At 35.6% G+C, this 25,815-nt stretch overlaps 1 protein-coding gene across 1 annotated transcript in view; it reads right to left on the bottom strand.

Moving 5' to 3' along the window:
- The window catches only part of LOC142343140 (uncharacterized), a 186,340-nt gene that overhangs the window by 21,751 nt on the left and 138,774 nt on the right, over positions 1-25,815 (bottom strand). Inside the window, exons 8-9 of the mRNA XM_075394832.1 lie at positions 18,660-18,907; positions 3,815-4,007 (exon numbers count right to left, since the gene is read on the bottom strand). Coding sequence (XP_075250947.1) covers positions 3,815-4,007; positions 18,660-18,907 — 441 coding nt within the window. The remainder of the gene's footprint in view (positions 1-3,814; positions 4,008-18,659; positions 18,908-25,815) is intronic.

Below are 25,815 nucleotides of genomic sequence, written 5' to 3'. Positions count from 1 at the left end.
ACAAGCAAAATCATCTCAAAATATTGAGAAACTAAAACATTCAAACAAATTAAACAAAAATATACTCATTGCTAAAACTCTCAAACTTTTACCCCTAAGGCAAAATTTGATCCCTTTAAATATACCTATTTCAAAAATATGTTCGAACCCAATTTTTGTTTCTGAAATCGGTCCAGTATTATACCTGCGAGACCTGAAAAAACTTCGTTGGCCCTTAAAGATCGATTAACTCGAAAATGACCAGAAAATTAAATTAATTGCAAATTTTAATAAAATATTACTGAAAATCGTGATATGAAAACCTCTAGAATAAATTCTGTGTCTCCAGAGGCTATCCAGTAACCCAATTACAAGCCTTAAAAAATTCATTGGCTCAAAGATCGATCGGCACTTTTTTTAGAAAAAATTTCAAATATTAAAAAATAGAAATTCGTTCTATTAAAATGTTGAAAACCATTCAATTGCCCCCAAGCAACTAATAAATAACATACTATCAAACCCTGGAACAGGTTATCTGGCTACTGAGGCAAGAAAAACTGAATAAAAGACAAATGTTTTGATAAAACTTGAGAAAAATTGCCATTTTTACCAAAAAAATTCTAAAACTCGAAAAGTTAAATTGTCGAAAAACAAATCCATTGAAACTAACAACCATGCAGTAACTTTATATCAGACCATGAAATTGTTTTTTTTCACTTGAGAATGGACAAATATCAAAAATTGACAAAAACTTTAGGAAACCTTAAAAAATTGCAGATTTTATCGAAACAATGCTAAAATTCGAGACATTAAAATGTTGAAAACCAATCCATTGTTACTAAAAACTTTGCAGTGCCCTATTATCAAACCTTGAAGGAGATTCCCTGGCCCCTGAAGCAGGAAAAACTCAAAAATGACAAAAATTTTTAAAAAAACCTGGAAAAAATAGCAAAAATTAGTATCATTTTGCGTGTTTGTAGTACCACAACATATAGCTCATAAAATGGTCATAACCAGTAATTTTGTCTTGCAAAAGGCCTTCATCAACTTTTAGACTTCATCAAAAACTTCAACCTAAGACTAATCAAACAAAAAACTCAAAAAATCACAAAAAACATGAAAAATTGAACCATTTTCAGCCCAAAAACTCCTAAAAATGACATTTCAACCTTAAATTAAGGCCATACCAGCAGCTGCACCACTCTGAGTACATGAAAGACAACTAAAGCCCACTTTGGGCCTCCAAGGAAAATTAATGCCCGCTGGCCTTTACCTGTTTATTCCGTTTTGAAAGATCAAAGTCATTGATAAATGTGTGAACACATCTTAAAAATAACACAGCGCCCCAATACAATTCAAACTCTTTGAATTGTAAAAATTAGAAGCACAATAACAGCCGCCTGGAATTGCTGACGCGGCTATTAATAAAAACTGAAAAAGTCACACTAGACACTTATCTTAAATGTCATTTACCATTTAGCAAAATGTCACTTAATAAATGCAATTTCATAGTAAACAATTGGAACAAACAAAGTAGAAGGCTTGGCTTTATTCCTAAATAAAACTTAAGAGTTCAGAGAAAAGGACGGATCTGATGCTTTTCACAGGTAACACTTGCATTTAGATTGTTCAAATCCTCTCCTTCCAATCATTCGCATATTCTGATCCTTAAACTCTACTGAAACCGTATTATTCTAGGCAATTTAAAACTTCCAAAAATTAAAGATGAGGAGTTTGCCAATTGCTATACAAACCAAGAAATCCAAACAAGATGTAAAGTCGACTTGAAATTTTTGTTGCTGTCATCTGCATTCTATTCGTGAACTCATGATTTTAGTTATATTTTCACCAGTAGACAATCTAAGCAAACTCGTGTCAAAAACAAGAACATGAACTACTAAATTTAGGCAAATTGCTTTCGAACGACAGGCAAATCAATTTAATTCAGGTGCTTTAGCCTAGATAAATTTTTATCACAGAATTCTGACTGAGGGAGTTCTCGACAGCAGCATTATCTACTCGGCTATCATGGCCTTATGAATTTCTATCTTTCAATTGCTATTAATTTAACAACAAACTTTATTTCAGCGTAAAGGCAATTGAGATATCTCAAACTAGAAAGAGACAAGCGTGAAAAAGTCACTTGCGAAGTCGAAAAATGTTCCAGAACAAAAGCTCAAAAACGGTTCATTGGAAATTTTGCATAGAAAAGAAACACTCGTTTATAAAAATTGCTGCAAACTTCTTTCGAGAGCAATTAAAAAAATACTTTCGTCCAAATAATATCTGCGTTTCAGGAACAAAAAGGAAGTTTGATAAATTTTAATGATTTTTAGTCATTCAAAATATTGAACGTTTTCTTTTGATGAATCCCATAATGTGATATTAATTCCATTTCAAATTCCCAGACACTGGAGAGGGACAAATGGGAAATCTACGTTTTGAAAACAAACAAATCACTAAGATGCAACTAAAAATTTGACATTTTTTTGCTAAAGACTCTTCACCTGTTTCACATTTGGTGAGTTCAATATTGCTTAATTAGGTGTCCTTTCAGTCGAATCAAAACCTATTGAAATAGTGAACACCTTTGTCGAAATAAAATAATCACCAATAAGCAGCAAAATTGTACCCTGCAGATGATATCAGATTTACCTTGGTTTTCAATAAGGCTAAGGTTCTTTTTACAAAAAATCAAGTTCTTTGTCAATCTATCGTCTCCACCTGCCCTTCCCTCAAATTTTCCTCGGAAAAATATATAACTTATTCCCCTTATTCTAAGTATTGCAATACAAATTTTTAATACAAATCAATTAGATGAGTAAACAAAAAGTGGAAATTTGATTGCAGAAAAAATCCAGCCTATTATGTATCTTCCCTACTGTTAAACCATACGCAGAAGAGTGCCGGAATATACCGTCCATTGATTCCGATAACACCAATTGGGATTGAAAGAAGAGAAAAAAATTATAAAAATCGAATGTTGTACTCCCGTTTCTTAAAGAGAGGATGCAGGGGCTAGCGTAAAAGCCAAAACAGATTAGATATGACAACTAAGACCCTATAAGAACAAATAAGATTTATAAGGACTTCAAGTAGCGGGAATCTAAAAGTGTGCTTTACGGGTTCATCCCGTTTTCATTTTGATTACGTTTTTCGACACTGATTCTGTTCACTTTAAATTGCTCCGTAGAGCAACTGCTGCTTAAAAGCACTTTCAGCAGAATGATCGAAGAATGAAACTAGCCTAAAGAAGTCAAAAATATTTCATGCAAAATGTGAAGCGAAGGTAAAGCGGAAAAAAATTGTTCGACGAAGTAAAAAAAACATAGCAGGACAAATCCTGACGTACAATTCAAAGAATTTTCATTGACTAAACAGAAAACTAGACCTAGAACGGACTATGAATGGATTGAGAAAACCATTTAGATAAAAATCCGATCCAAAAAATCGAAAAACAGTAAAAATCAAAGTGAAATTGCCGCATGTGAACAAAAAACCACTAGCGAGAAAGCGAATTTTTGTTCAAACACCATTTTCCCACTCTACTATAAATTTAGAGCGAAAAAATTCACGCCGCAAGACCACTCGCGTTTTCGCTCCATTTCCTGTTTCAGCGTGACCAAAATCACTACTCCAATTGGACTTCAAAAATCATGAAAATGTGTAAACAGATCTTAAAAAAAAGACAGCGCCCCAATACATTTCAAATTCTTTGAATTGTAAAAAAAAATTAGGAGCGCTATAATAGCCGGCTGAGAAGATGAGGGCGGCTATTAAAAACAAAGTACCGTGCTAATCAGGGATTCAACACAAGTGTCCTCTACTAGCATACCTTTGCAGATCGCCATGCGATCCAATGGACACCTCGAGTGTATTGCATTTGGGTCTGTTTTGACTGGTGCGTGCCACAGTAGCCGACACCAGACACTGTTTGAGAGCGTCTGCCTTCCTTTTAGACTGCTTCAGTTTCTCAGACTGACTGTCTATCTGCTCCAGCAACTTTGGAGACAGTAAGTGCACTACACCTATACCAAACAGTCAATTGTATCGGAATACCAGCCGAGGATATAATGGACTTCGAGCTCATCCCCTGTATAAACAACCGACTAACGTCGGGCGAATTGCTCTCAAACGACGGGCAAGCGGTTGGCTTCGCCAGTAGCTAGCCACGGTTTAGTGAGGCTGGCTTTAGATTGATTGGAATCTGCAATTTTTAGTTTTATAGCCTTGTTAGTAAATAAATCACATAAACTGATATTTTTAAAATTTGCAAAATATTGCAAAATTTAAAAGAAAAGCTTCCAGATTTCGTACTGAAAATGTTAAAAACTACTTTTTGTCTCTGGAGTTATGTCAAGTAACCCTTCTGCAAGACTTGAAAAGCTTCGTTGGCCAGTAATGATCGTTAAACTCAGAAAAGGACACAAACACCCAAAAATTTTGAAAACAACCGCAAATTTTTACAAAATCTTGCTAAAATTAAAGATATTAAAATCTTCAAAACCATTTCATTGTCTCAAGAGACTGTCCAGTATTACTATTCTATAGGCTGAAAACACCTAAAAAAACAAAAATTGAAAAAAAAACTTGAAAAAAGCAAGTTTAAAAAAAATTGCTAATATTTGTGACATTAAATAGTTGAAAAACTATTACGTGGCCAATAAAAGTTTGTCAGTAAATTATTATCAAACACTTTAGGAAGTTTTCTGGACCGTGAGTCTGGAAAAACCTGAATAATGACAATAGAGACAAAAAAAAAATTTTTAAAATTGCAAGTTTTTAAAAAAAATGCTAAAACTCGTGGTGTTGAAATCTCAAAAAACTCGGTAAAATTTAGAAACTATATAGTAACCTATTGTCAAACCCTAGAGGACGTTCCTCGGCTCTTGAGAAAACTAAAAACCTCTGCTCTTGAGAAATCTAAAACCGAAATCTAAAATCTAAATTTTGTCGTATTAAAAAAATTGAAAGCTATTCCATGGCGAATAAAAATTTTTTCACTAACTTTTTATCAAACCCTTAAGGACATTTTCTGGCCCCTGCGTCTGGAAGGACGTGAATAGTGAAAAAAATAAATGTAAAAAATGAGAAAATTTGCACGCTTTGTCAAAAAATGCTAAAATTGTGATGTTCAAATGTTGAAGCCATTCCATTACCACTAGAAACTACGTACTAAACTAATATAAAACCCTAGATGAGATTCCTTGACCCCTAGGGCTGAAAGAACTCAAAAAAAGACAAAAAATTTCAAAAAGCTTGAAAAAAATTGTGGTGGGGCAATATTGGGGGGGGGGTCAACAGTGGGGGTATTTTCAACCTCTAAGAACCGCCCTTCACACCATAAGTATAAGTCTCCAAAACAGTTTGAGCTGAAAACAGAGCTGAAATGCTCTAAGAGCACTTATTGTCCGATGGGCGCTACCTGTTTATCCCTGTTTTTGAGGACGAAAAGTCAAAAGCGTCAGACAAAAAATCGGTCAAGCGAAAAATCGAATAAAAAACATATCCGGCAGATTTCAGATTTCCGACGAAGTAAAAAAAATAGGAGCGCTATAATAGCCGGCTGAGAAGATGAGGGCGACTATTAAAAAAGACCGACAGGACTAATATAATTGCTACAAACTTAGTTTGAGAGCAATTAAAAATTTACCGTCTTTAATCTAGAAGAGATCTTAATTAGCAGAAAACTTTTCTTCACCTGCTCCAAAAATTTGCGCAAAACAAAAAAAAACGAAACAATAAAAACGGAAAAAATAGCCAGTCAATTGCCGGAAAAAATCCGCCATTGAACCCCTTAAGTAATTGGCATTGAAATAGAAAAAAGTAATGCAAGTTTTGTAAAAAAAAAATGTTAAAACTCGTCGTGTTGAAATCTCGAAAAACTCGGTAACATTTAGAAACTATATAGTAACCTATTGTCAAACCCTAGAGGACGTTCCTCGGCTCTTGAGAAAACTAAAAACCTCGGCTCTTGAGAAATCTAAAACCGAAATCTAAAATCTAAATTTTGTATTAAAAAAATTGAAAGCTATTCCATGGCGAATAAAATTTTTTTCACTAACTTATTATCAAACCCTTAAGGACATTTTCTCGCCCCTGCGTCTGGAAGGACGTGAATAGTGAAAAATAAATGTAAAAAATGAGAAAATTTGCACGCTTTGTCAAAAAATGCTAAAATTGTGATGTTCAAATGTTGAAGCCATTCCACTACCACTAGAAACTACGTACTAAACTAATATAAAACCCTAGATGAGATTCCTTGACCCCTAGGGCTAAAAGAACTCAAAAAAAGACAAAAAATTTCAAAAAGCTTGAAAAAAAATTGTGGTGGGGCAATATTGGGGGGGTCAACAGTGGGGGTATTTTCAACCTCTAAGAACCGCCCTTCACACCATAAGTATAAGTCTCCAAAACAGTTTGAGCTGAAAACAGAGCTGAAATGCTCTAAGAGCACTTATTGTCCGATGGGCGCTACCTGTTTATCCCTGTTTTTGAGGACGAAAAGTCAAAAGCGTCAGACAAAAAATCGGTCAAGCGAAAAATCGAATAAAAAAACATATCCGGCAGATTTCAGATTTCCGACGAAGTAAAAAAAATAGGAGCGCTATAATAGCCGGCTGAGAAGATGAGGGCGACTATTAAAAAAGACCGACAGGACTAATATAATTGCTACAAACTTAGTTTGAGAGCAATTAAAAATTTACCGTCTTTAATCTAGAAGAGATCTTAATTAGCAGAAAACTTTTCTTCACCTGCTCCAAAAATTTGCGCAAAACAAAAAAAAACGAAACAATAAAAACGGAAAAAATAGCCAGTCAATTGCCGGAAAAAATCCGCCATTGAACCCCTTAAGTAATTGGCATTGAAATAGAAAAAAGTAATGCAAATTGACCGCCTTCTTTCAAAGACCCAAAAGGTGCTCCAACTTTACGCAATTCAGCTTCCAATGTGAAGGCTATTAATATTAAGCTTAATACTAATATCAAATAGCATTCGCTCAAATAAACTTTGATAGCATAATGCACTATGACTGAAAATCAAACTTTTATCTATGAGAAACCTGAAAAGCTGACCATCTCAAAAGCAGTAGCCAGATTGCCTGGAAATAGCCGCGGTTGACCCCATGACCGTCGTTGGGCTTGAAAATTAGAGAGAAATGAATAGAAACAGTCCAATTCTTTGTCAAAAAGTGTTCTAATTTGAGAGAATACTCGAAGAACCTTTCATAACTTAAACTACTTGGTCTTTAAACATTAAGTCTTAGTGCCCGGTTCATTATCCAACCACTTTGTTTTTATTGAATTTTTCAAAGCTAGTGTATGCGTTTCTTTTCTCACTGGCTTTTTAATGCTGCATATGTGAATTTATTTAGGTGTTTCAGATGACAGATACTGACTTTTCCTACACTGAGGAAAATACTTTTAGTCAGAGTCAAGTCACAGTCATAATACTGAATTCTGACTGTCAGTATTATGCATCACAACAAGACAAGACATCAAAAGAACAACAAATAAGATCAAATCTAAAAAGTTTACTAATATTGTAGAAAAACAAATAATATCCAAGTCATAAATATCATTACCTGTCGACTGAAAGAACTTAAGGAATACACCAACATTTAATTAGCAACCCGATGAGACGTGTCATTATTACGTTTTTAACAGGGCAAAACATCAATAATCACGGCAAATCTCAAATATTCACCATTAATATATGCAAAGAAATAGAATCAAAGTTAAAAAATCAACTATCAACTGCAAAACCATAATATCAAAAACCATAACTCCAAAAATATTCAATATTGTTCATTAGTAAATCGTTCAGACTTGCCATTAATGGTTCTAAGTAACGGGACATTAAAAAGATCAAAAACACGGGCAAAACTAAAAGGCTATAACTAACATTTTATGAAAAGCGATAGCATAAAAGTCAAAAACCATTAGCTGTTCATTGACGTCTGAAATTACAGTAAACTACTCGCTCTTTCGCTCCCTGTACTATTCTAGGGTGACTAAAATTACTATATTAATTTGACCTCTCATTGGCATAAAAAATGTGTGATCAGATCTTAAGACAGCACAAAAATATAATCCCAATCATTTGCATTCTAAGAATAGCGCCTAAAAAATAGTCAAGAAAAAGCATCAAAAAGATTAGAGGAATTCAAACTCAAAAACTTTCACTTTAAATATGCATGCTTATACTGCCCATAAATAAAACAAATTGAATCAATAACTTAACACTATCAGAAACACATATGGCAGACGGGGCAATTTAATTCATGGGCTGTATGTAGCCTATATAAATTTTTGTTTATAGGTTTATGCAAAAACATCCCAACAGGTTGGGATTCCAACCAACGACCCCATGTGTCCTCGTCAGAAGTATTCACCACTCGCTAATCGGTCCCTTGTGATTCAACAAACTTAACTTCGGAGTGAGAGCAATTGAGATAACTCAAAATTGAACCAGAGAAGCGTGAAAAAGTCACTTGGGAAGTCAAAGAATGTTCTAGAAAAAAGGGCCAAAATGGTCAAGCAAAAATGTTGCATAAAATACACAGATTATTACAATAATTGGCTCAAAACTTCGTCAGAGAGCAATTAAAAATTATCAAAAAGTCAAAAACTGATAAAACAATAGCAGTTAAAATGTTAAAATCTATCATAGAGCCAATTAACTACCATGAACTACTCTCCAAAATGCGTCATGAATGGAACACCACTCTCTCGTCTTCAAAATACGACAGCAATTTTATAGTTTTCAAGTACGCTGTTTCCTGTATCAAGTACACTTCAACGCAATTACCAAACAAAAAGACGCTTCCGGAACTCTTGCGTCAACAACCCCACACAATTCAAAATCTGTGAATTGCAAAAAAGGAGAACGTCTAAACATTAGCCGTTCGAGTAGCTAACGTCGGCTATTAAACAGCATCCATCTACAGGTATAGAATTGAATCAAATGATTTAAGAAATTTAAAGTGAACAAGTTTTGGTCTATCAATTCCCACGAGCGTCTGTCCCTTTTGTGTCCATTAAAATCGAGCACGGAAAGTCCTTCCAAATTTATAAGTTCGCTCAGAATTATTGCAATATATTTCATTCTCAAATATTCTCATATATTCTTCTAAGTTAGACTCTGTTTGACGATCATTCAAAAAATTATCGATATTACAATGATTTATATACATTATGTACATTTTTGTGCTATCCTCTATTTTGGGGTGGAAGACCCTGTTTTGGGGTGGAAGACTTTTTTAAGACGCCTTGGACAAATTTTTACCTTTTGTGTAGAGTATTGAAAGTGATATGTTGTTGTAGCTGTCGCACAGAGCCGCAACTCGCAAGTAATTTTGGCGTGATACCAGAACTTATTGCCGTTTTCAACTGGTACCTTAGGTGCATCTGTGTCATAAAAAAATAGATATATTAGTAGTAGTGTGACTCTCAATCCACAATTTGCTTGTGGTGCGGCGACCTTTCCGCATATACGCTACTGTGAATGACATGCGCTTCCCGGGTTGGGGGGCCAGGGAATCGTCAACATCGGGGGAAAGGGGCCAGAAGGGCGGAATATTCTGTGCAGTGTGGGACTGATGGTATTAAGACCAGCCAGTTAGCTACATCTACTGGTCTTTCCAGCAGGTCTATCACGGTCAGGACGGTGGTGTTCATACTGCAGTTGAAAATGTGGTTTACGTCATGCAGTGCTACTTAGGATTTGGGACAGCGGTTATCAACATTGTTGAAGATCCTACTCAAGTAAGAGTTTAGATGCGGGCAGTATCCCGTTCTCAGTGGCGATAATCTGATACGTGCAATTCGTAGCAGCGTTTGTTCTGCAATCTTTGGTGGAGGTTTAGTTGCTGGCTGTCTTTGTTCAACTGAGTATAGACCCTGCGTCGGTGGAAGATTTTGAGCTCATTTTTGCATTCTTAGCGATTTAATTGCTCTTCATTGTTTGTTGGTTGTTCCACGCGGTCCGTATAAATATCATTCAGTGTCGGTCTCATGGGAAGAAAACTGGTTGAAGAAGTTGTTTTGCAATCAGCACGGGGGATCTGATAACTACCGGCCAGAAATCGCCCTGCTAACATTTCTGTATGAGCTTTAACAGGCATTATTTCACACTAATTGTGTAAGTCATTGACCTCAGAAATTTTAACAAAGCCAGTAATTGTGCGAATAGCAACGATTTGCTGTGTTTGCAGGTGGCTCCAGTCTGTATGACTGGTTGTGGAAGCTCAAATGGGAGCATTGTAGTTCAGGACGTTCAGACCGAAAGCTTTGTAAGTCACTGAGTTTCTCTTTTGTGCACCCCCAGTAGCTACCAGTGATCTTTTTCAGTATGTTATTGCGCTTTAGTAGTTTCTCTTTGGTGCTCCTTACATGCGCTCTAAAATTGAGCATAATATCGATGATGAATGACTCCAAGCAATTTGGCTCGGACTTTACTGGTATTGGGGCATTGTTGAGTGACGAGTGGGTCAAACATGGCCTCCCTGCTCCAGGTTGTCAACACAATTGCACTTGATATCTCAGCTGCTAACTTTACTTTTATTGATTCTAGTCAGTCGTGTAAAGTATTTAGTTAGGGAGTTATCATACCAAGTAATATTTCAACATCTGGGTGAGATGTTTTATAAGCCAATTCATCAGCGTAAGACATGTTTAAATCTTTCGGTGGTAGAGGCAGCTTGCTCCTGAAGATGTTGGAGAACATTGGCGATAAAAACCACCTCGGAGGACACCCTGTTTGACTTTTCTCCACTTTGATTTTTTGTGTCATATTCTACTTTGGCCAAAGTCAAAAAGGCATTGATAAAAAAAACCTTGCAACCGTACTCTACTAGTAGCCTCAGATCTCACGGCCGCTCACGACACGGTTGATCGCAACCTACTGCTAAGAGACATAATCGAGGCACCACTACCAAATAGCACAAACAGATAGGTTGCTTCATACTTACAGGGCAGGTTTTGAACCTGCCCTGTAAGTATGAAGCGACCTATCTTTTTGTGCTATTTGGCAATGGCGCCTCGATTATGCCTCTTACTAGTAGATTGTGATCAACCGTTTCGAAAGCGGCGGTGAGATCTAAGGCTACTAGTAGAGCACGGTTGCGAGGTTTCGTTTGATATTCTAGTGGATATTCTATAAAGTCAATTAGTAAGAGTTTTTCTGTTGGCTTTGCAATGGGGGAGAGGAGTGGAATTGGTGTGAAGCTTTTAGAATCGTCTACGTGTTCTCCCAGCTTGTGTAGGGGTATAGACCGGCAATTTTCACATGCTCGGGATACTTGAACTGTTAAAAGAAACCTTTAATGGTGTCCGTGATGTATCTGAGTGCTATGGGGCCTAGATGTTGAGGGTTAGATGTATAGGCGCTATTCTAGCTGGACACAGCACCTTACTTTTCTTTGTGACTCGTGGCTTCTTGCACTGTCTTACACTTAAACATTCTGCCCTCGATTTCCAGTTAACTTATTGTTCTTAGTGAGTTTTTCAGTTTTTAATTTTTTGGGGCGTGGAGTGTATTGTTGTTTAACTTGTTTGCGCATGTCCTTGGATCATGGTGGGGAGTAATCTTACCACAAAGTGCATGGCTCTTCTTGCAGGTGATTTAGTGTTACTTGACGAAACTCCTTTTTACTGTGCTCTAGAGTTTACAGCAGTTACAGCTGTGAGTAATGTTTGTACAAACTCAATCCAGTTTTTTGCGCTTTTGGCTTTGAACAAGTTTGTTTATTTTATGGTTTAATTGTGTTATGTTGGGGTGCCCTGGATGTTTTCTTTGAATTTCATCTCGTTTCAAAAAGCTTTATTGCTTCGCTGGGAAAATCGACAACCACTGATTTAATTCTTCCTCTTGGGATATGCCTGCCAGCCGTTGCATTGGTGGCTTTCCATGAGGTCTTTTCCGCATAGTATACATTAGTTGGTCTTTGTTGTTTTAGTTCAATGTCGCTTTAGATCAAGTTTTAGTTCAATGTCGTTTTCAAAATTTGCCCAGTCAGCTTTACGGAAGTTGATGAAAGTTCCATGCGGTCTTGTTGTGATGAGGTCACAGGCTATGGACAGAACTATTGATAAATGGTCCGAGCCTAATGCATACTCCGTGCACCTCGATGTCCACTGCTATGCTTGAGCTGGCGCCACTGATAGCAAGGAAGCTTTTACAGGAATCCATTAACCTTGTGCTGGCCTTTTCGTTAAGAACTACAAAATTAGAGAGGTCTATTTCACTTGCAATGTTGTTTTCCTCGTGTCCTCCGGCAGTTTCGTCTTGTCATAGTAGGCTATGAGCATTTAAATTACCGGCAATAATGGGTTCATCTAACTCAAGTGGTTTACTGATTGATGTCTTGTATCCTGCATCACAGCCAGACAAAGGCGGTATGTAGGTGTTCACTAGTTCGATGTTATTTTCAACTGAGGTAAGCTCTATGGCTTGATCTTCTAGGTATTTGTCAGAAGTTTGATTTCCTGGAACAGAATTTTGTCCTTAATGATAAAAGCCACCCCTCCACCTTTGCCTCTTTCTTTGGACCGATTCTAATGGATTATGCACTAGCCAGGTAAACTTTTGAGGGCTGATTTGTCATTGAGGTTGGTTTCCTGGATGTCAGCTATTGTTGTTATTTTCTGCATTCGTCTATGATTTCCAGTTTATGTTTGAGACCGTTACAATTCAGTTGGAGAATGTTGTGTTGTCGTGAGTAAAGAAACTTTGCCTTGTATTTGCTTCTATTATCTTGCGCCAGTAGCAGCGCTCACAGTCAAGCCTGTCGTTCCATAGTTCTATGGACTGTAAGTTGGTGCAATTCAGGTGTACCTATCCTTAGCAACCGCACCAGACGGCATATTGATTCGAGTTGCTACGATGACAAATAGCACAAGGCGTCGGGCCCGGGTTCGTTTCAGTGCCTCCGAGGATAAGAAGAAGCAGAGCAAATATGTGTTTCTCAGTCAAATGCATACTAGGGACCAGAGAGTGCGCTTGCCTGATCCCGCCGCAAAAACCCGTTTCTCGCAGTCTGAGTACATAGTGTATGGATCCTGGGAGGGAACCTTAAAAGTGGTATCTTTCCAAAGCTCGAAACCGAATCGATCTGGTGAATTAGAATTCTACACTTTTTATTTGTTTTGGAAGAATGCTAGGTTTGAAAATTGATTTTTAACTCAAAATAAAATTCATATCAAAAATTTATTAATAGCCGCCGTCAGCCCTTCTAATATTTAGGCGTTCTCATGTTTACAATCCACAGAATTTGGTTTGCATCGATGCTCTGTCCTTTTTAAAGACTCGACGAGGAGTTATTGTCTGTTTTAAAGACTTCAACAGTGGTTCTGGTTTCCTGTAATTTAAAACCGTGTAAAAGTGAGCAAACCAAAAACCCGAAGTTCCGGGAGGGATAATGTTTGAAAAAGTTGTTTCGGTATAAAAAGTAAAAGAGCGGGAAAAGACAGACTGAAAAAGCACATAGCAGACCAAGTCCTGAACTAAAGTCCAAAGAACTGAATGAAAAACTTGAAAACTCATCAGTTTAATAACAGAAGAATTGGATAACAAAAGCCGAGCAAAACACTATTTTACAACATTTGAGAATTATTAAAACAGAATTTGTATTATAGACACTCTGGTTGGTAATGTGAAGCAAACCAATAATTATTTCAAAAGAACAAAACAAATTGCCATTTCGTAGATAATTTGCTGGGCACAAACGACAAGAAAAAACCAAAAACACAAAAACTTTAATGAAATGTCTTAAAATAATTAGTGTTATTGTTCTCAGATAAATTTTTGTGTTGTTTCGAGACCACTAGCAAGATAGTCCACTGATTAATTGGCAGTTTTCACTAATATTCTCGTTAAAATTGCAGTCACGAAATTAAAAAAATTGTTAACCTTTGAAATTAGTTAACACTTTAGTTACGTTCAAGGCCACTAATTTCATCAAAACCGGCAATTTATTGCCACCACTTCCCCCCTCCCCAAACAAAAATCGAATTTGATAAAGAACAAAAAGAAAAAAATGTGAACTGAGTAGAAATTAATTAAAAAGTTGCTGAAATTTGTGATGTCTGTCTTCTCTGAAAATTATCTGGGTCATTAAAAGTAAATTATCTTACCAAAGTGAAGATTGAAAACTCTTTCAGTGGTCACTAAAAGCAAACAAAAAACCTGAAAAACGTTCAAAAATTTCAAACTTGATCAATTAGAAATTAATTAAAAGTTTCACAAAAACTAATGGTATCCAGATCATCATAAGAATTACTGTGTTGTTAAAAAATTCCCCTAAACTTCAAATTTCGAGCTTTAAAAGTCAAAAAATACAAAAAAAATTGTCATCATGAAAAAATTAGCGAAAAATTTGTTTCTGGTGTTTAAGTTGGCACAATAAAAAAGAAATCAAATAAAATCATAAAACGACATTTAAAGATGCACAAAAATGGAATTAGCATTTTACCCCACTTCAAAATAATCAATAACAAAACAAACCCGGCAGATTGTCCCATAACCAAGATTGTGATTGAAGGAGAAAAAACAAAGGAAAAATTGATTTTTGTACACACAAAATTTTGAAGTGCGAACTACTTTGATGTCACTTTGGAGCTGAACATACTCCTGTTTCGTAGTGGGACGACACAGCGACTAGAATCAACATCAATAAGCATGAGAGGGTAACTAAGAACAGATTTCGAGTAACGGGCATCTAAAATTGGGCTTTATGGGTTTTTTCCTTTTTTATTTCTGCTGTAGTTTTTTGATACTTACTCTGTTCATTTTAAATTGCTTTGCTGAGCAACTGCTGTTTAAGAGCACTTTCAGCAGAATGAGAGAAGAGTGAAACTAGCCTAGAGAAGTCAAAAAGATTTCACGCAAAATGTTGAACAAGCTGTGAATTGGATGAAGCAAAAAAATTTGTTCGACCAAGTAAAAAAATTGGAGCGCTATGATAGTCGGCTGAGACGCTGAAGCAGCTATTAAAAATTAAAGAAAATTGACAAAAAGAGGGAAAAATTGCTGCATTCAGCGGTCACAAACAGCGGAAACTGAGTTTTTAACGTTGAATTTACGCCTAACAGAAGTTTATGTCAGCATATTAAGCACCTAAAAATCGACGAACGCCAGCCGAGATCCTCTAATGTACTTGTTTATCCAGTTGCAAAAACTCAAAGTCATCAAGAAGTGACAACATCTCTCACAAAAAGAAGACAGCTCCAACACAATCCATTCTTTCGAGGTGACCAAAGGTCTCGGATCATGACCAAATTTTTCTACAAGTGCGGCTTTACCAATACAGAAATTGTATTATAGACGGTCTGCTTGTTGATGAAAAGAAAACTTAATAATTATTATAAAAAACTTCAAAAGAACAAAACTAAAATTGCCACTTCACATATAACTTGTTGGGCAAAAACAACAACAAAAAGCCAAAACCACAAAAGTGATTTTTGTAAAAAAAAATTAAGGAAATGTCTTGTATTATTAGTTTTATTGTTCGCAGAAAAATATTTGTGTTGTTTCGAGAACCCACCAGCAAGATAGTCTACTGATTAATTGGCAGTTTCCACTAAAAATCTCATCAGAATTGCAGTCACGGAATCAAAAAAATTGTTAAACTTTGAAATTAATAAACACTTTAGTGTCGTTTAAAACCACTAATTTGATCAAAACCGGCAATTTATTGCCAACCCCCACCCGCAAAAAAATGTTGTAAAAAATTCAAAAAAATCAAAAAAAAACTTAATATACTAGAAATTGTTTAAAAGTTTCAAGAAGTTAAAGCTTTTTGATTAGAGAAAAAAGCAAACACTTGCAGCACGTAATATTGATTCAAGTTAAAGTTTCATTAAAAGCAAATTATTGGCACCAAAACAGTTTTTAGCATTACTTTTAAAAAATTATACACGCTTTAGGCTGTTCTAAGCGTAGTGTCCATTAAGTTAATCATGACGTTTCATTCATTCGCACGAAAACTATTCTGATCACAACTAATTTTAATCGGTCTCAAAACGGCTTTACCTTGCTTTATTTCGAGCTGTTTATGTCTGCTGTGGATAATTAACAATAACTGACAATTGTTGGAGGCAAGCTTTTAAACATAAACCGACAAATGTCGGAAGAATTGCTCTTGAACGACGGGCGGGTAGAAAATTTTTGACCACGCCGAGATTCGAACCATTGACCTCCCGCTCCCTAACCAAATTCACTACCAACTGGGCCATCAGACACTTAAATTTTTATGCTGCAACCAAGTTATATTAGCAATAACTTTACTTCTGAGTGAGAGCAATGGAAAAACGAAAAAAAGGCACTTGAGAAGTCAAAGAATGTTCTAGAAGAAAAACGTAAATTGGTCAAGCGAAAAATTTACAAAAAAAGACCAACACGTTTGCAATAAATGCTATGAACTTCGTTCAAGAGCAATTAAAAACAATTGTTTTTAATAAAAAACTAATTAGAGAAATCTTTTTCTCCCAATAGGTACCAGCAGGTCCGTAAAGGCTATCTGAATGCATCGTTAACAAGTGATAATTTCATGAAAACTTATGGATACTCGTGACAACTGGTGTACATGGAATCCTTTCAATGAAATTTTTTGCGAAACTACTTTGGACACACCAAAAAAGGGAGACAGCTAGATATGCAGGTTTTATGCGAGTTAAGAGTAATAGACGTTATCACAGAGCATTGAAAAAACAAATGATAGAATGAGGTAAAGAGGAAGAGAAAGAGATCTACAGCAGCAGAAACATATACTGAGTCGGAGAGCAATTAGATTTAAACACGACAAAAATCAAGACAAAACAAAAGCGTCTGGAAGAAAGCCAACAGGAGCGAAGAAAAAAAGTAATGAAGGGGGAAAAAGAAAAAGCAAAAATCAAATTGATGAGAGATGGAAGAACAGAAAGAATACAATACAACAAAAAGCGTAAGAACATCAGGTATCCACCTTAAAAAAAACAATAGGACAGCAAAATCTAAATCAAAAACAGATAAATAAAAAGAAAAAATAGTAAAAACCGAGAATGGAAAAAGAAATAGAGAGAGAGAGAGAGAAAGGAGGAAAAAGGAAAGTGAGCTAGATAAAGAAAAAACGAAAGCGATAGAATGAAGGACAATAGGACAGCAACAAGAAAGAAGACCAAATCATGAGAGAAAGTTTAAAAACAGCGAGATAGTGAGTCAGGGCGAAAAGCAAACGAAAAAACTTGAGTGCAAAAAGAAAATATCAGAGTTAGAAAAAACACTTGAAGAGCAAAAAGAAAATATCAGAGTTAGAGAAAACACTTGAAGAGCAGAAAAATTAAGAAGATCACAAAACATAAAGAATAAGATGGAGAAAGAAAATGAAAAGTGGGAGAGATACAGGAGTTCAAAAAAGAGAAAACAGATCCTGGTTGAACCAATGAATTCCGGCTCTCATAAAGAGGATGAAAGTGCTAATAAGAACACGATGGAGTTAAAGGGCTGGCTAATGCCACCATCTAAATTTTCCTCGAAAAATTTAAAGCACGAAAATTAAATACGTATCATATTTTGTATGCAATAATTTATTAGTATTAGCCCTTAATATGAAAGAGTCCTATATTCATCGCCAAAAAATTTGTAATTTCAAGGCCTCTTTTGGCATATATAACTTTGACACCTAATTTTGGTTTTTGCATCGGCTCCTTTCCGGTCTTCTACACTTCAACAACTTTGTTCGCTGATTTCTGGATTAAATACACTTCACCAACTTTGTACGCTGATTTCTTCTGTATTAAAAGACTTTCTTATAGTGAAACTTCGACAAAACAATTTCACATCGTCTAACTTTTAATTCCTGACGTTTTCGGTGTCTTTTCCTTCACAAATTTTCAAGACAAACTTTTTCATCAATAATAATTTTATGACAATGAATTACAAAAAACAATATTTTCTTTGCCGTTAACTCTTTGTCTTGACACAATGTCAATCATTTACCTTTTCAGTATCAAAACTTTTCGGTCACAGTCCCTTTTCTGAACAACTAATCGGCCAATAATTTTTTCGACACTTGTTTTTGTTTATTGAAATATCGATTTTTTGTCTTTTTCCTTAACAAAGAAACTTTGGCAACAGGCTTTTTCGCAGCGCATTTTGCGGTAGATGGCATGACCTCTTTGGAACATTTTGGGTCAATGACCTTTTGGAAAAACTTTTCGGACATGACCTTTTTGAAACATTTTCTGGTCAATGACCTTTTAGAATCATTAATCGGTCAATGACCTTAAAGCACACTTTTTTTGGTCATTAACCCCAAATTAGCCACCGCTTAATCGTGCTCTTCGGTAGTACTGTTAAAAGATGGTGCTCAGTGATGCCTCTAAAACATTCCGCCTTATGTGCTCACGCAATAAATATATAGAGATAGATAGAAGATTGTCTTTTTCATTAGTCCTATTTAAACCTTCCATGTCTACTAAGTCACCACAGCTGTTTCAGGACAGTCTTTAAATTAGATTTTAAAACTTTCCCCTTTTGACAATTGTTCGGTATTCATTAAATTAAACGCCTGGGTTCGAAGTTTTTGTGCTCTGCGGAGCAAACCACAATTCGGCTTGTTCTACGATTATATACATTTTTGACGAGTGAGCATACAAAATTTTGTATGAAAATCATCTATTGATCGGTTTAGACATCCATACCAAGTGCATCTGGTCTGCAGTCCTTGTCGGCCGTGATACATTTGCTAATCAATTGTCTTAACAGGAGGGAGTATGGCAATGCCTGGTCCATTGGTGGATAATTACATTCCACAATCTTCTTGGCAATGGAGAGGATATTGGCGGCTATAAAAGGTGGCCTCAAAGTGCATATCTGGTACAGGATGCATCCATATGCCCAGATGTCAGCTTTGTGGTCATACTCTTTCTCCTGGGTTATCTCCGGACACCTAAAACATTAGGAACAAGTGAAAGGGGTGTAGATAGTACCCTCACATCGCTATTTACATAGCAGTTAATAAGGTTACTGATGACCATAGTAAACAATAGTATGTATAGGGTTTTGGGTGGCTCTGCAAATAGAGCCTACTTACTTGGCGCTGAAACTATTTGTGCAGGTCTTAACAAATGTTGGAGTGATAATTTTTCAAGTAGTAGAATTCTAAATGCCACCATCGAAAATAAAATTTCAACAGAAATGACAGTTGCACAATCTGTTCCCGAGAGGGCAGCATTCAAATTTAATTATGGCAGGAAGAGAATGTTTAAACTTGAGAGCTCGTAAAATCCCCAGAACGCATATAAAAAATATCCATTTAATAATTAGAAGGGATCGTTGACAGCCTCACAGCCAAATATCAAAGCAATATCCAGCCATATTAAGCAAGGTTGATTGCCGCCGCTTTTTCATCCTCCCAATGAGCTAGAAGGCTCCTTTCGGCATCCTCACTGGATAAAAATCTAATAGTTCAAGACGTAATAGTTGTACATGATTATATTATAACCAACTAGCGTCGGGCGAATTCCTCTCAAACGAATGGCCAGCTGTTAGATTCCTCAGTAGCAAGCTGCCGCTCAGGGAGGCTAGCTTTAGGGCTTTAGTTTTAGTGGTGGGAGGGGGGGGCAAGCGTGCGGTGTTACGGGTGAAGGAGTGGAGGAAGAGGCGGAGGGTAAGTTAAATTGGTGAGGTCAAATTCTAAGAAACGACCACCACACTAATAATTTGTGCCTCAAAGAATTTTGATAAATCGGAAACTAAGGGACTAGAGAGCCGCAAGGCAAACCGCTTTCAATGCCCTCCCGGTTTTACCTGTTTATCTCGTTTTTGAGGACAACAAAACAGTCAGATGAAAAACGATCCGAAAATTCTGTAGTAAAAAAAATTGCCTGCCAGAATGCCGGCGAAATAGACTGCTGTGAAACAGTTATAACTGAATAGAGTGCCATGAAATAAAACTCAGTTAGAAAAAATACCGGCGACGCATAAAACATAACCGACTAACGTCGGGCGAATCTCTCAAATGACCGGCCAGCAGTTGGCTTTGTCAGTAGCTAGCCAAGGTTTAGTGAGGCTAGCTTTAGCTTGATTCGACTCTGCAACTTTCAGTTTTCTAGCCGTGTCATTAAATTGATACTTTAAAAGTTTGTTAACTTATTGCAAAATTTTGAAGAAAAGCTTCCAGATTTCGCAGTGAAAATGTTCAAAACTATTTTTTGTCTCAAAAGATTATCAAGAATCCCTATTTTAAGCTTTAAAGAGTTTCAGTGTCTCAAAAGATCTATAAACTTGTAACATAATAATTTTCCGAAAACTTGAAAATTAAATTGAAAAAAATTGCTCAAGCTTGAGTCAATAAAATATTAATAATTATTCCATTAACTCTCGAAACTATTCGACAGCTTATCATTAAACCTTGGAGGAGGTCTCCAAGACCCTGGTGCCGGAAAAAATGATAAAAAATTCGAAAAGATAAAAAAAATTGAAATTGCAAATATTTTTTAAAATTGCTGATATTAAAATCCCGAAAAACATTCAATTAAATCTAGAAGCTATGCAGTAACCAAACCCCAGAGGAGGTTATGCGGCCCTTGACGCTGGAGAAACCTAAAAATTGACCAAAAAAATTAAAACATAGCCGGCAGATTGCCGGAATAGCTGCGAAATAGACTTGCGTGCCGTAAAATACAGATGGAAAAAGATACAGAAGTGAGTTGATAATAGTTATCGCCGCCGCCTATAAAACTTACAAGTTTATTTCAAAGGAGGTTGTTTTTGGGTGCAAAAAATTTTCCCTGTCGCGTCTCGAACCGGCGATCTCCGGATTAACAGCCAGCCGCCTTAACCACTCAGCTGTCGAACCATACAATCTGTTTTCTTACAATCAACTTTGTTTTAGGAACAGATTCTGTTTCTGAATAACCGCAATTTAGGTCACGCAGAAAGCGTGAAATCAAGCGCGAAAAAGCCATTTAAGCAGTGACGAGACAGAATGTTCTAGAACAAATGTAAAACGAAAATGAAGCGTCAGACGACGAAACAAAAAAAACCAAGAGCACCGCAATATAGCTACGCTCAGCTTACAGCTTCGCAGCTATAAAAAAACTGAAAAATTGCAAGTTGCATAAAAAACTGCCAAAATTTATGATAAAAAAGTTGAAGACTAATCCGTGTCCGAAAATTTTTTTTTCAGTAACTTATTATCAAAACCAACCGGAGATGTTACCCTAAAAAACCTGAATCATACCCGGCAGATTGCCGGAAAATAGCCGCCGTTGATTCCAATAAGCATGATTGGGATTGAACGAAGAATATATTGAAAAAAAAAAGATTTTTGTACAGAAACATTTTTTAAGTCCGATTTATTTTGATGGCATTTCGTGGTTGAACATACTTCTGTTTCTTAGAGAGAGGCTACAAGGGCTACTATCAATACCAATATTAATAATGGCAATTAATAATGGCAATTAATAGCGGCTATTAATAATGACAATAAATGTCCGAAATATTGAAAAAAAATTTCAAGTTTTATTAAAAAAGCTAAAATTCGTGGTGTTAAAATCTTTGAATTACAAAAACAAGCGAAGTCGGAATTAGTATGCGTCAAATTTTATTTAACATAGCTGGCAGATTGCCAAAAAAAGCCGCAATAGCTTCGTAGATCTGCAGTCTCAAAAAAAAAACAGTAAAAAAGACAGACCAAAAAATTCGTCTTTTCATTAAAGGCTGATAAAATCTGTATAAGTTTTTGCTGCCTCTATTACCTACTTTCAAATAACCTTCATTTAGAGTGACACACAGCCATTTGACCTTATCGCTTTGAATTAAAGTAAATAAAAGTCAATTTCAAAGTGAGGAAGTCATTTTTGAGAGTGAGGTAAGTCAAGTGTGACCAAAAAATTAATCACGCGAATGAACAAAAAACTCGCTTCACTAAGAGCGAAAAATGACGTCACGCACGTAATTCAGTTGAAATTGCATGAACGAGTAAACAAAAAGCAGATTTGAAGTGGTTGTGACGTCGTATGGTCGTAACAAAAATCTCGACGACGAAATAAAAGAAACCCAAGAGAAGGCCAATAATAGCCCCAGCTATCGCTGTGCGGCTATTAATCAAAATTACCTCACGCCAAAACAGGAGCTTAATGCGTTATTTATCAAAGAAATGTTGGCAGTGATTCTTTACAAAAAGCCTGCTTAGAAAAACAAATATATGAAAAAGCCGAAAGATAATTAAACAGAAAACAAATAGGTGTTGGCTTGGCATTTGAAACGCATGTTTAGACACTACAGAATCCTGTAATATGAAATTCAGGGTGGTAACACAGTATTGTAGCATCCATCAAAAAGTATTTCACAGAAAAGCAAATTGCAGAATGAGCAAAAAAAACAAAAAGTTATCTTTTTGCGCCATTATCTCCAAAACACTTCCCAAAGTCAAACAGCCATTCACTGAAGGCAAAGCAGGATCCAAAATCTTTTCTCGCTCAGCAAAAACTCGTTCACAGGTCAATTTTAGTCACTTTTGCCTTGATGTTAAAACGACGCCGTTTGGACGAAGAGTACTTCTGGTAAAAAAAAAAGTATAGTCAATAGCCACAAGAAATTCGGAGGCGCCAAAACTCACAAGCAAAACAATAACTTCAGCTCAAACTACTATCATTTGTCTCAGACAGATAAACCTCAAAAACTTGTTTATCATTATTTATCAAAACCTAGTCCCAAACATTTACAGAAAACAATACCAGTAAAAAGTTTTTATAAGTACCTTTAGCAAATTCTCAGTGCTACATTATTTTGAAATCCATTGCAAACCACAAAACTAAGATAAAATCTAAAATACAAATTTGAAGTCAAAATTTTTTAGCAAGAAATGACAAAAGTATAGGTCTTAAGAAAATGCTTAGAGGATACATGCTAAAAGGTAGAGAATATGGACAGTTTTTAACAATAATCGAAAAGAAAACAGAGTTTTGAGAATTAAATAGAATTAAAAATTGAAGAGGAGAAGTTGTCATTTCATTATTTAGCTTTCGAGGCTGAGTAATAAAACATATCCATCCTCTTGTCAGAAAAAAAAGAGAAAACAATTCAGGTGCCAAACAAAAACAATTTGTCGAGATAATGTTAAATTGCAACTATGAAATTTTATTGAGTTTCAAATACGCCAAGTCAAAAATTAACTCAATTGAAAAATTGAAGGCAGAATGTCTGAAGGTGCACAAAGTCTTTCTAGCATATAAATCCAAATTACATAAAACTTCGAAAAGTTGGACAAAAACCAGCAAAATCTGAAATAGTAGGTGTTCAATTTTATGTTTCAAAAACACCTCACGCAAAAAACAGGCGCTCAATGCAGTAATTATAAAAGTAACGTTGCCATATATAGTGATTTTTACTAAAAGTGTGCTTAGAAAATTTTTTTTTGAAAAAACAAGAAAACTTAAAATATGTACTGGGTGTGCAATTGAAGCGCATAAATAGACTCTCCAGAACACTGTAATATCAAATTGAGAGGGTTACACAGTAATTAAGCATCCATCGAAAATTATTTCAACAAAATCAAAATTACAAAAATGAGCAAAATGAACGAAAAACAGCCTAAAAGTTATCTTTTCCAGCCATTATCTCAAAAACGCTTCTCAAAGTCAAATAGCTTTTTTTCAAATAGCGCAGGAGTCACGAATGTTTTCTCGCTCAGCAAAAATTAGTTCACATGTCAATTTTAGTCACTTTTGCTTTGATTTTAAAACGACGCCGTTTGGACGAATAGTACTTCTGGTAAATAAAAACATAGCCGGAAGAAAATCGAAGTCGCCAGAACTCACAAGCAAAATAATAACTCCCGCTGAAAGCACTATCAATTGTTTTAGACAGACAAACCTCAAAAATCGTTGATCAACATTTATCAAAACCTAGTCCCTGAAAAATTCACAGAAAACAATACCAGTAAAAAGTTGTTATAAGTACCTCTAGCAAATTCTCAGTGCTACATTATTTTGAAAGCAATTGAACTAAGAAGAAATCGAACACACAAAATTGAAGTCAATTTTTTTAACAACCAATGACAAACAAGCGTATAAAAGTAAAGGTCTTAAGAAGATGCTTAGAGGATACACGCTAGACAGTAGAGATGGCTCGGTAATAACACATACCCATCCTCTTGTCTAAATAAAAAAGCTAAAAGGTTCAGAGGTGCGAATAATATTTCAGAGGTAACAAATATTTTTTTAAAAAAATTGTCGCGAGATTGTTAAATTGTAATTATGAATATTTATTGCATTTTAGAGACTTCAAGCCAAAAATTAACTCAATTAATAAATTTGAAGTCGCACAGAAAGTCTTTCTAGCAAATAAATCCAAATTACATAAAACTTTGGACAAAAACCAGCAGAATCTGAAATACTACGTCTTAAATTTTATGTATCAAAATTACCTAACGCCAAAAAAAGTTGGCTTACAAAATAAATTTGTGAAAAAGAGCCAAAAGATAATTAAACAGAAATATGTGCTGACTTGCCATTTGAAACGCATGATTAGACTCTAAAGAACATACCATTTAAGCGCATACTAAAGACTTAAGCGGAAACCATTTTCAAATATCAGAGAAATTTGGTTAATAGACGTTTTAAAACAGCCCAAAACGAGTTTTGCAAACAATTTTTCAAAGATCTACCAACAAGTAAAGAACAATGGAGTTTCATCAAAAAAAGAATTGGCAAAGAAAGGGAGTGTCTCGTTATAGACAAACTAGTCGATGGTGAAAGAGAAGTAGAAAAGTAGAAATGAACTTGATATTGCAAATTGTCTCAATAGAAGTTTTCAAAAACTAGGCTTGTACAATGGACAATATGTGAGCCCTCCAAATATTTCTCGCATAGAAGTTAGGGAAAAGTTTTGCTTCAGAACAGTTACACTAAAGGAACTCTATGATGCCATTGATTCACTCGACAACAATGTCTCCAGGTCCAGGCGTTTTTAATGCTTGGGCAATCAAGGCAGCAAAGTTTGCGATTGGAACCCATTTGCAGTTTGTTTTTTTAACACATGCATTAGTCAAAATATTTTCCCCGGAAAATTTAAAACTTGCTTTCATTAGTCCGGTCTACAAAAAAGGGGATGTGAAAATTTGTGAGAACTATAGGCCTATCTCAATTACTCCAATGTTTGCAAAACTCTTTGAGCGTATACTTCTCAATCAGGTTAACGAATTTATGCAAAAAGAAAAAATCTTGAACGGTACACAGTTTGGATTTCAAAAACATAAGTCTTCTACAGATGCTGTTTTACACTTAATCGAAGCATTACAAGAAAACTATGATAACTTAAAAATTTAGGTTGCCGTTTTTATTGATCTAGCTAAAGCATTTAATTCAATATCGCACAAAATTTTTTTCAAAAAAATTGAAGCTTACGGTTTTTCAGAAAGTGCAGTTGATTCATTTGTTTCATTTTTTAAAAACAGACAGCAGTGTGTTAAGATAAATGATGTTTACTCAGAATGGTTGGAAACAAATCAAGGTGTTCCACAGGGAACCGTTTTAGGGCCACTAGTTTTTCTTCTCTACATTAATGATTTTCGAGAAAAGGTACAAGGAAACTTCGACATAATTCAATTTGCTGATGACACATGTTTCCATTTTAGCAGAAACAATGTCAGCGAACTGGAAAAATGTGTTTCTGAAATACTGGAGAAAACAGATAATTATCTATCGCAAAACAAATTAATCATGAATACCGGTAAAACTGAAATTCTCTGCGTCTCGAAAGAAAATGAAAATTATAATCCAATAGTTTATCGTGGACAAGAAATTAAGCCACAAAGTCACTGCAGATACTTGGGTATAATGATTGATTCTA

Source organism: Convolutriloba macropyga, chromosome 7 (genome assembly GCF_964194025.1).
Source record: "Convolutriloba macropyga chromosome 7, txConMacr16.3, whole genome shotgun sequence".
NCBI lineage: Eukaryota > Metazoa > Xenacoelomorpha > Acoela > Convolutidae > Convolutriloba > Convolutriloba macropyga.
Note: the sequence above shows the minus strand (reverse complement) of the source record. Positions and strands in the feature narration are given on the sequence as shown.